The sequence below is a fragment of the Thermobia domestica genome, chromosome 3 (genome assembly GCF_964235325.1).
Source record: "Thermobia domestica chromosome 3, izTheDome1.hap1.1, whole genome shotgun sequence".
In the NCBI taxonomy this organism is placed as follows: Eukaryota; Metazoa; Arthropoda; class Insecta; order Zygentoma; family Lepismatidae; genus Thermobia; species Thermobia domestica.
Window position 1 is genome coordinate 150947137 of NC_137456.1, and position 12390 is coordinate 150959526.

The 12390-nt window shown below is 33.5% G+C and overlaps 2 protein-coding genes across 2 annotated transcripts in view; one reads left to right on the top strand and one right to left on the bottom strand.

Moving 5' to 3' along the window:
* Positions 1-12390, bottom strand: part of LOC145680809 (uncharacterized) — a 708231-nt gene that overhangs the window by 405105 nt on the left and 290736 nt on the right. The gene's annotated exons all lie outside the window — the stretch shown is intronic.
* LOC145680810 (uncharacterized) overlaps positions 1-12390 on the top strand; it is a 70749-nt gene that overhangs the window by 24995 nt on the left and 33364 nt on the right. Inside the window, exons 2-4 of the mRNA XM_081751883.1 lie at positions 1897-2104; positions 5687-5809; positions 11548-11670. Coding sequence (XP_081608009.1) covers positions 1897-2104; positions 5687-5809; positions 11548-11670 — 454 coding nt within the window. The remainder of the gene's footprint in view (positions 1-1896; positions 2105-5686; positions 5810-11547; positions 11671-12390) is intronic.

Consider the following 12390-nt stretch of genomic DNA (forward strand, 5'->3'; position numbering starts at 1 on the left):
GTGTCTGTTTACCCTCAAGAACACAATCAACTACTCACTACAAACAAAGTTATAGCCAATTACCATAGAACTGATGACAGAGACCATATCGTCTTCGACATTTTGTTATATATGTAAAGAAAGTGTCTTAACAGAGTCTCGAAGTCAGTCTTGATCTTACTTTTCGAAAATTATATTACTAGCTAAGACCCAAAAATACTTATTCGCTTTGCGTTGCTCGCTCATTTTACACCGGAATTACAAAGGAAAAAGTGTTCGGTTTAAAACGTTTAGAAAATGGAAGATGAAGTGGATCCGGTAATATTTGGCTACAATTAGAAACTGAACATTTGCCTGAAATAAGTTATTTTGTTATTACCGTAAAAAAAAAAAAAGAAAAAGAAAAAAAGTTGGCTTGTAGAGTGCGTAGTTCGAATTCTCTGTTCCGTGAAGTCATTACGGATTCAAAACCTAATTTAAAACACACACACACACACATATACTTGGACACATTCAGAAACAGATACTACCTGTAAATCAAACAATCTGTAGAATGTCAACGCTAGAACTTTGTAAAAATATAATTGCTGTTGGTTTCTCCTTATTTTGCTTTTCATTATCATACTTAATAATAATAATAATAATGTTTTCTTTGGCTGCAAAGAGTGCTATACAAAACTTACAAATTGCAATGCATTTAAATTTGTTTTGCATTTTGCTACGCAAAAGACAAAATCTCATATAAAAAAAAAACAACTCAAAATTCTGTGTTATCTTAAGTTTACAGTGTAAGGATAATATCTATAAAAAGTTTCAAGTATCTACCCCTAATATATTCGAGGATTGAGAACAGCAAGAAATTTTTCAATCCTTCTTATTCCCTTTTGGCCTGCATTTTGCAAAATAATGTCTTATCTAAAGCTTCAAGTGCAAGGAAAACATCTGTACAAAATTTCAAGATTGTACGTCTAACGGTTTTGAAGATCTGCTGAATTAGAAAGAAAATGTTCGAACTGTTCCGTCACCACTTAGAAATCTCATTTTATATTCTTCGTCTTATGTTCAGCTTGGAATGGAAGAACATTAATTATTTCAAAGTTCTGCGGAGATCTTGAGAATAACAAGAAAATAATCAATACCCATTACTCCCTCTGTGGGGGCTATACATATTTAATAAAATTACTTCTTATCTACAACTTAGACTGCAGGAAGATATTTATACAAAATATCAAGAGTGCAGTGCAGACCTACTGTATGTCTAATAGTATCTTAGATCTGGCGAATAACCAAGAGTCAATCAAACCACCCTTGTCAATCTTTAGCAACCGTAGTTTAAAGAAAATGTTTTCTGTCTCAATAGCCTAAACTGGAGGGAAGACATCTATACGACATTTCAGCATTTTACATCTAATAGTCTTGCAGACCTGGTGAACTAGATAAAATCGTTCAAGCCCGTTATTCCTTATGAAGAGTCTCTGTTTGTAAAATCCTATCTTACGTACAGGCTAGATCTCAAAGAGAAGATTTGCACAAAATTTTAAGATTCTCTGCTTAATAGTTGCGAAAATCTAGGTTGGTAAGAGAATCAGTGAATAAGTTCTTGGATTTACTTTATCCGTATACCTAAAGCATATACATTTATTTTTAAGAAGAAAGAGGTCCTTCGGTCCGAATTTGTAAAGGCTGCTATCATCTCAAAATGTTTCAATATGTTATAAAATATTTGTGTTATTCGGTTTATTTAGGCCTACCTGTTTCTACAAAACTACAGACAGCCATAAAAACGCATGTTTAGTCTAATTTATATATTTTATAATTTTAGGCTAACTTGTACACCTTAAAGAAGTCGCATTTAAAACATAGTTTTTTCTTATACATTCATCATTCTTATGACTAATGAAAACTTTTATCTTACAGATTGTAAAGATGAAGACTGATACGCTATTTGTGTTATGTGCCACAGCTATTACGACCATATACTTAGTTATTTATGCTAATGGAAGCCCAATGAAGGATAAGATGGCGTTAAGGAAAGCTTATAAAAGCGTTAAGGAAAGGGAACTATTGGAGGAAGAAAAGATAAGTCAACATAGAAGAATAGACCAAGATCTGAGACTAGCAAATGGTAAACTTCAATGCATCTTTCTGTCTCTCTTTCGTCCCTCTTTCTCTATCTATTTATCTACCTATTCTTTCTGGTTGCAGATAATATGACAAAACAATAATGAAATGACATAGGAAAAGTGCGCATTCCATGAAGTACATATGGTTGTTAGATCTGTCAGATAGTCGATGGAGTTAATAGAAATATCATCCAAATATTTCAGTTCGTGGAACTAGTATACCTTTTTGCACAGAGGCTTTGTATATGTGAAAGAATTAAAAAGAAAATAAAACTCAAGGAGACACTTGATCAGACGTGATCAAAATGGCCGTCTTGTCGAGAGACAGAGGTTCGTTTAAATGCTCATATTACTATTAGTAATCATGATATTGTGACGTTTCAATAATTATTTAAAAGCTTTTGAATTAAGCTACTTAAATAATAAAACGAACAGTTAAGAAGTTGAAGCGGCCCAATTTAGGATGTGAATGATATACTGATGAACATTTCAGAAAAAAAAAATCTTTCTGGGGAAAACGATTTTAACGGCAATTTTGCGACATTTGACCAGCACGTAGTTTAGAATATTGAAACCCTGCTAAACACGAATCTGAATGTTTGTAGGTCGAATTTTGCTTCTTTATAGCCTAAATCCAGGTTTGGTGGTTAAAATGGGTGCTGCATAAATTAATTTTTAGAAATAGCTACAAACACTGCAGTGTAAAATACTCATTTCCTAGGTTATTAGGGTGAAGGGATTCATTTGTAACCTTCGAATTACAATCGCAGAAACTGAGACTGGCTTAAACCAGTATTAGAGCGAAGACGGTGATCAAATTCGAGGACCAATTTTGGTTTCAATTTTATCACCATAGAAAAAAATCAGTAACAGATGGTGAGGAGTGTTTTTTTTTCTTTTTCTGCAAACAGTTCAGCGTCTTAAATCAACGTATTGCCGCTAGCCTGAACATTCTACCAAAACTGTAAGTGGTTCAAAGTTAATACTCTTTTCCACAGAGCAAAAAACGGAAAGAAATGCTGTTTTTTGCAATCGATCAATTGTCCTGACAATATTCTCCATCTTCCCCATTAACCCTCTATTGTCACGTTAAGTGGCTGAAATTAGCCATATCCGGTTTCAACACTTATCGCCGTAAAAAAAAAAAAAAAAAAAAAAAAAAAAAAAAGTTGACTTCGAAAACAGTCATCTCCATCGAACATAATTTTACAGAAGAGACAAAAAATTAAATTAGTCAATATGCATCTGACATATAGGGATATTTTCAGTTTCTGACCGTAGAATATGCACTGAGAAAAAATTGTAGCTGGCGTACTTAAAAATGTAGGTTACATGCGTAATTCCTGTAGCTTTTGGACTTTACGTAAAGCATACGTATAACTGAAAACGCATGTTTTATAATATTTTCTGTATAAGTGTCCCATTTATACGTACTTTCCATATGAAACAATGTAGGCGGTCAGGATCTCACATACAAATGGACGTATATAACATATAGCTGAGGAATGTAACATAAGTATATGCATGCGATTTACGGAAAACTCTTAGATGTCAGACATCCTGCAACGGAATGATATAACATATAAGGGCAATGTATATGTAGCATATAGATAACGTATGCTCCATACTGATTTCTGTAGTAAGCAAGAGAATTCCGTATATTTGTGCGAGAATTCCGTATATGTGTGCAATATACCATTGTCCAGAGAACGGATTTTTCTCAGTGTGGCTATTTACTTATGATTCCTTGACTTTGATGCCATAATAACCTGTTTTGTTTCATTAAAAATCAATATCAAAAATTGGAGATGATTTGTTTTCGTAGAAAACAAGAAAATATATTTCACACTATGTTAAAAATTTGAGAATATTATTAACTCTTCATTTGCAACTTGAAATAAATGTATTATGTATGCTACAGATTACATGGATACAGATATGTCTGTCACAGTAATAGTTTAACAGCTAACGAAAAGATAAATTAAGTCTGTAAGTTCAGACACTTTTTTGGATCATGGTCATAACAAGAACCAAACTAAGAATGTAGATTTAGAAATCCTCTTCTGGCTCATGACAAGCGGTGGTGGGCCACAAACACACTTCTTCATACAAAGACAAAAACTCACGTGGAATAAATTTGAGCACTTTCTTGATGTCTAATTTTCTTCGCTTATGGCTGCTTTTTCAGATTATACTTCCTTTACTGGTAGTGGAGTCACTTTCATGGTGTTTCTTTTTAAGCAGAGCAAACCTAAATTTGCAAACCACCAACGAAATGTGATACTTCAACTTCACCAGGTGTCGACGTTTTATAACTAGAACTGCTGTAATATGGCAAAGATGGCCGGTTGATATGGCAAAGAATTTGAATCTCTCTTCAGGAGTAAATTTACAAAAACATTTCATGCTGCATCTGAAAATAGAAAAACAAATCTGATGTACAATTTTGTGAATTTAATGTTTGAAGAAACAAGTGTGTTTCAATGGTCATTAGAGTATTAATAATGCTTAAGTTATTTCTTGATTTGTCTATGTGTTATGAACAGCAGCAAGGCTAATACTATTATTACTAATAATATAATATTCTGTCTTACCTGCAGTCTTCAACTCTATATCAGGAATATAATTGCCTTTCTTTGTGATAATATTGTAAACCCTTCACTCTTACCATTTTCATTTTATATGGTTCAAAGCTTTTTTTTTAATTCCTTTCTTTTCTTGGACATACCATCTGAAGAATTATTATCTGAATCACTCATGTTGTGGTAACCACAAGTAAGCACACAACTCAATAAACTGTTCAGTTCTTTGTAAATTACAACGTCATGATAACTTGCTAATGTCTGGTACAATGTGATGCCATCTGGTAGTCTATTTCCAAGTTTAGTTCGAGAACAAGTCATCTTTAGGATATGGCATGTTTTCAAAATAAATGGAAATTTCAATGTTCAATATTTTCTATAAGTAGCGGGAGGAGATGCCTTTGTTTTAGCCTAAATGTGTATCCACATCAGTTGAGTTGAAAAGTGTAATAATCTCAATTTGGTCAAAATGTGGAGATTACTGGTTTTCGAACTCATCGATTCAATTGTAATAGATAGCGGCAAGCATCATTGACAATATTAATTAGCAACGACTAATTGAATTGAGCATCATTGACAGTATTAGTAACACACCTATGATAATTTGTTTCATGCTGATATTTATTTCCAAGGAATATTTTGGGAAGCGAGAAACAACGATTTATAGCATTTCTTTCTCTATAATGCAAGAGTTTCACTTAACAACAATGGAAAGTAGTAATGGGAGAAATGCCACATTAGGCCTATTTTCATTTTACACTTTATTCTGAACTGTATGCTTATTATCTTGCGAAAGTATGAAATATAAAGAGGAGCGATTTTCTTTTACTTTTCATTTATTAAAGAAGGAAATACCCATTCATTTTTTATTTAGCTGTGTTCCGTTTTCAATAATATCAAAGTTCATTTCTAATGTATATTCTGCACTTTATGTGATATGAAAAAATATGTGTTATATAGCAAATACTTCTTTCAATACTAACAAAAAAATATTGTCTCCAGGAAGGAACACATGCGGTGAAGACTTTTTCGAATGCAAGTCTGGAAAATGCATACGTGATTGGTATGCGTGCGATTTACAGGACGACTGTGGGGATGGAAGTGATGAAATACCTGATATGTGTGGTAAGTCTGTCCATTATTTGCTCCAGTATAGATCTTTTCAATGTTTCACTTAAAAATTAAAGTAACTATATCCACTTAGCTGTCATATGTGTAGTGTCAGTTAGGTTCTACTGTATAATGCTTGCTCACTAAATATGTTATATACCATAGTTGATAAAGTATACGAAACCATAGTTTCTAATATATATATTATTAATAATTGGAGAATCTACACTTGTGAAGTATAATATGAAAGCATTCAATTAATGAGGACATAATAGTTAATAAATCCTTTTTTGCACTTTCAACTTTGATTTGTATTGAGTAAGATACAATCATATTGAATTATATGTTAGTGCATTCAAATATATTTTAAATGTAATATTAAAATAAGATGCATATATGACACTGTTCTCTGCTAGCACTGGCAAAAACATAGTTATTTATACCTACCATGTAAACACAAGTCCTTTCTGTTTCTCACGTATCTAACGTAAGTATGAAGTATTAATAAAACACAAGTCTGACCAAAGCAATAAATGAATTAATGATAGTTGTATAATAGTCTGGAGAAGTAATATTTCGTTCATCATAAACGTGATGAAAGCGAGTACATTGAATAAACTATTACACAAATGCTATTAATACATTTATTGCTTTGGTCAGTTTTATGTTTTATTAATACATGTTGAATATTTCCAAAGCTATTATGAACAATATGCATGTAAATATCTCATATTCTTTCTTAATAACGTGGTATCCAAAATAATTTAACCGTATTGTATAATGTGATTGTGAGTTGGACGGTGTGCATAGACAGGCACAAATGAATCACAGCTTTTCAATCAAACAAATGTAACTGTAGATGCTAGCATACAGTAAGGCTCAAATCTCCTGACGTTTAAAGCGTGTCCTCCTTTCCACAATATCCAATGCAATTTGGGTGACGTTGCATAATAGCTTTGTCCCTGGATTACTAGAAAGCAATTTCAAAGGTACGTTCTTATCATGTATGTCACTATAGCGTTAATAAATTTGTAAGAACGAATTTGTTTTTCAATATCTTAATTTCTCGCATTAATGTTTCACGTTATGCCTGTACATGAAAGGAAACGACATCAGACAACGTCGCATCTGCACACCATTGGCTTTCGACAGACATCAAGAGATTTGACTTTAGATTAGTAAATCATGATTGCTTTAGTAGTTGAAACTGGCTGTGCAGCAGCTAATGTGACTTGCAGTGCAAACAGTATGTGATGTATTAGGATATAATGCAGTTTATTATAGTAAATTGATTAACGAAATTTCGATATGTCATTAGAATACAAAAAAACATCTAAGATTCAGGGTTGAAATAATTTGCAAACAATTCGATGAGGGCAAATATGTCATATTAGTTGAGTTAGTGAATCACCGATGAATATGAACAGCAAAAGTATGACTGATCTGCATTTCTGTCATAATACTTCAGTAGACTGACCTGTACAGCAATCAAAAACATTGCCAACATTGATTGACCCCTTTTCCTTATCGCAAAACAAGTACTTTGTTATGTTTCCGCCAGATAGAAAAGAGAATTACGCACTTTTAGTTGCCGGGATATAAATATAACCAAACTAATTTATAGAGTTCACCAAGACCTTCACAGTGAGTGGTAAGTAGGAAAGAATAATGCTAGCTCAGATATGGCAAAAGTAACTAAGAATGTTTGACACGACTTGCCAGGAAAAAATTGGTTCAACCACGATAATCATAAAACGGATTACTAATTGCTACTTGTTTAGGATCTAGAAACAACATACGATAGAGGCCTTAGCAGACGAAAATCAAATATGGTACCAATGTTGGGAGTTAAAGGTGATGTGTTAACCTCTTAAATAAATATATGGTCATGGGAATCTGAACATTAGGATTAGAGGAAGAAATAGTACCGTATATGATGCGTGATCGTTTGTCCAGTTGGATAACTTTGCTGGACGATCTAACGTATTCGTTACGATATGAAACATTCGTTACAAAATGTTTCATAGTTATATCTCAAAATTTTCCTATATATATGATCCTGAATTGATCCTGCTTTACCTTAGAAAGGTAGTGTTAGTTTTATAATGCAGTAAGATAGTATTCGTGAATATTACGACTACGTTACATATGCTTTATATTCTGGATGATTTTTCAACAAAGAATGGTGAGCACATGCATTTTCTCCAATTTTTTTATATGATTTAATATGATATTGCAGAGACGCTATTAATATTGCAGAGACAATATTAATGTGGTATATTAAATTTGCAGAAACATTAATAAATACGAGAAAATAAATGTACACATTCTTTATTGAACAATCATCCAGAACATGAAGTATATGCAACGTGGTTGTAATATATATCTATATCTATATCTATATCTATATCTATATCTATCTATCTTTATCTATATCTAAATATCTATATCCATATCTATATCTATATCTCTATCTCTCTCTCTCTCTCTCTCTCTCTATATATATATATATATATATATAGATAGATAGATAGATATATATACGTACATATATATATATATAATAAGTTTCTGCAGTTTTTAATTATTCTAAAGAATTATTTAGAAATATTTTAATAACTTAATATAATGGCTAAAAACATTTTGTTTGACACACAATATGAATTATTTCTAACAAACATGTTGCAGACCTTCAAATGAAGAAAGAAAGAAAAATACAGATTATTGGCATTTGATTCTATAGTACAAAACATTTAGCGCACCTCATATTTACGTTTGAGCCACGTTTCATAATTTTTAACTGAAAAACGAAAAACTAGTCTTCCTAAAATCCTTCATACACAAGACGTTCAGATCTTTACCACACACTGGCTTCTCCATCATAATAAGTCGTTGTCGTGTGAAGTTTTTACTTTCCATCTGCTAATTCTTTAAATATCATCCTGTAACTTTGCTTCAGAAGTTTGTTTTGTTGGTTTGTTTGTTTTGTACCTCTATAAAAATTGTTGCGGACGTACCGCAGGATTCCGAAACATGGATATTTGGATAGAGCACATAGTAGCTCCTAAGTGAAGTCCTTACCCGACTACGGTAGCTCCCATAGTATTGGAGCTATGGACATTTGAAGTGAATTTATTTTCATGTTTCGGGCCGTTTATGACTCCGAAATAACGGATTTCGGCACCCAGATTGTTCTATACGTTTTGTCTCATCTTGGTGTCAGGAACCTCTTCCCAAAAGTTGTCGATGTTGTTTGGAAACATCCTGTATTATCTGTATAAAATTTACATTTTTAACGAAATTAATTAGAGTGTAGGATCATTATCAAACAACTAATAGCGTTAAGTGCATTGCCGCATTTATTCTCGTTGAAATGAGTGTAATGAAATACTGTTGAGCTGTCCTTAAAAATTGAGCTTCTTATCTACCCCTTCATTATTATTTAAAGAAGCCATTTCAAAATGTTCGAAAATCTATTATCTTACCTTTTTGTTTTTATTTTTTTTCCTTAAACCTGAACCTATGTTAAGTTTTACGTCATTTTGATACACAAGCTATTTTCTATATTACTACTTTCAACCTTGTTCAACAAGCATAAGACAAAGTTAGGTCATTAGCATGGAAATCAAGTTTCTTGATGTAGTCTCGAAGTCTCCGTTATCCCCTATCGCATGTTCACCTATTCATAAATGGTAGCAATGTAATAGGCTAATGTGGAATCATGGCAGAAGACAATTTTGGGGTAATGTGAGTACCCATTACTATTTACTTTAGAGTGTCTGTGTGTGCACCATCAATTTATAGCAGAGTATGATTCTTCTCCATACTGCAGTAAATGCACGTTGAGCAGCATTCTTAAGTTTGTAAACTGTCTCGTAACGTGTGGCAGCAACCTTTTGTCTAGTAAATCCCCATAATGCATTGTCGCAAGATAACAGATCAGGACTTTTGGATGGCCACTCTGAAGGTGCAGGCCAATGGTCAGAACCACGTCAAATCTATTTATCAGGAAATAACTTATTGAGATATTCTCTAACTGCAATAGTATAATGGGCTGGTGTTCTGTCATGCCGGAATTATACACGACCGAGCCGTCCTCGATCTGTCAGATATGGTATAAACCAATCATGTAACATGGTTAGATACGCAATGTGATTCATAACGCCGTCAAAGAAATAGGACCTACCAAATAGGTTGCAGACATTGCAGCCCAGATCATGAGATGTGCTGAGTTGTGTTCAAGTTCTTTTCAAAAATGTGGGTTTTCTGACTTTTTCATTGTGATATATTGCAAACTCGTCCGTACAAAGCACACTGAGAAAAAAAATGTAGGTGGCGTACTTAAAAAGATAGGGTACATCAGAAATTCCTGTAGTTTTTGGACTTAACGTACAGCAGACGTATAACTGAAAACGAATGTTTTATAATACTTTCCGTATAAGTGTTCCATCTATACGTACTTTCCGTGTGAAACAATATAGGCGGTCAGAATCTCACATATAAATGGACGTATATAACATATAGCTGAGGAATGTAACATAGGTATATGCATGTGATATACGGAAAACTGTAAGATGTCAGACATTCTGCAATGGCATGATGTAACAACTGAGGGCAGTGCCTATTTAGCATACGCATAACGTATGCTCCGTACTCAATTCTGTAGTAAGCAAGAGGATACCCTATATTTGTGCAATATACCGCTGTCCGGAGAACGCATTTTTCTCAGTGCACTTTCCTCTTGAAAGAAGAGTTGTAAAGACATCGAGCATTCACCTACAAGCCTGCCCTACGTTTTTGTATGTCAATCACTCAATTTCTTTACAAACGAAAGTTTAACTGCCTTTAACTGCAAATCCTTCGTTATATATTTCTGTAAGGTCGAGTATGGAACACCCAATTCCTGTGACCACTCTCAGGAATGGAATCCTTTTGGCAAACGTTCGACAGAAGATTCAGTCTCCACACACGTTTCCAGTCGTTTTTGTGGTCGTCCTGAACGGGGCTAATCTTTTATGCAACCAGTTGGAAATAGCATCTTTATCCACTGTAAGCTTATTGGTTTTGGAGGGAAAGGCATCTGAAACATTACAGTGAAACCATGCTGAATATCTCTCATTGAATTTCCTGTATGGGGTCGTTCTTTAGCCACTTGCTCATTACGATCCATAGTGTCATCCGTACATCATCTCATCAGCCATGATTTAGATGTATATCAGCACTTGCCACAATAAGAAACATGAATTCAGGGAGTAATGGGTTATATGTATATCAGCACCTGCAACAATAAGAAACAATTCATTTACATCTATGTATGTATAGGGGTTAACGGGACTTTCTGATCGTTCTGTATATTATTATTGTCTTCATAATTTCGTGTCAATTATAACAAAGCATTTTCATCACATGGCTGTCATCCTGAGAAGATTTCCATTTTCAGAGATCGGACAACAGTAAACTTCAAATTAACGGTTACTACTTCGTATAGGAAATGTTAATACTGGAGTTGAGTTTTAAGTTGAACATAGTTCTGAGCTCAAATTTTCTTGCATATTGTGCCAACTCATCTAACTAAATTGTTTTAAGTTTGCTGATTCATGACAATACTCACCAAAACGGAGCTTTTTGTGCGTTCTCGTTTACGATGCTGGTTGTTAATAAATAAAGGAATGTGTTCATATTTGGTTAATATAACATAATATTTTTATGTATTGATAATAGTTATATATAACCTACAATCTATCTCTTAACAGCAAAACGGACGTGCGGGCCCAATAAATATCGTTGTAAGTCTGGTAGATGCTTAAGAGAGAAGCTCGTATGCGTCTTAGGAATCCAGTGTCCGGATAGAAGTGAGAATGCAACCATCATATGCGGTAAGTTCAACATAGTTTAATTTATTTTCAGCGAATTAATGAAATAAGGGAGGTAATAAGATGCAACCATATTCGCAAAATTTCCATATACGATGTCAGTCCAGAAAGACACTAAACATTAAAAAAATAATACAAAGAAGGAAACTGTCATTGCCAGCCCTTTGTAGTGAAATTCTTCCCAAGCATTTTAACGGTAATTCTATCATGTTATCTTGTATCATTGTGTTTGCGAGCTTTGAAGTGAAGTCCTATTTTCTACTTGGGGCTTTTTTACGGGGAATATTTACTATCATTGTAGATCAGATTAGGGGAGTTTGTTACCGTCTGATCTCGAAATTGATTGACTGCAGCAATGTTTTAAACTTACAAAATACGCAAGTAACGCATTAAAAGTTTCAAGCATTCAAGGGTATTTAAAAATTCCTGTCATGGCATAAAATTAAATAAAATGAAACTTTTAGTTTGTTTCCCATGCTAGATGAGAGGGATGAGTAATCAAAGAGAATGATTGTAAAATTAACTTTTTGTGTTGTGCCCCTCGAATAGAATCCGGGATCCTGTGCACCTAACTCACTAGCGCTAGTTACCAGATCAACGGGAAGTGATGCATGGCCTAAACAATCCCAATGAGTATTATTATGAAAGATGCTTCTATCAGAGTCATTTTAACAATAGACTGTAAAATTGCTCCCATCATTTACAACTCAAATAATCCTTACG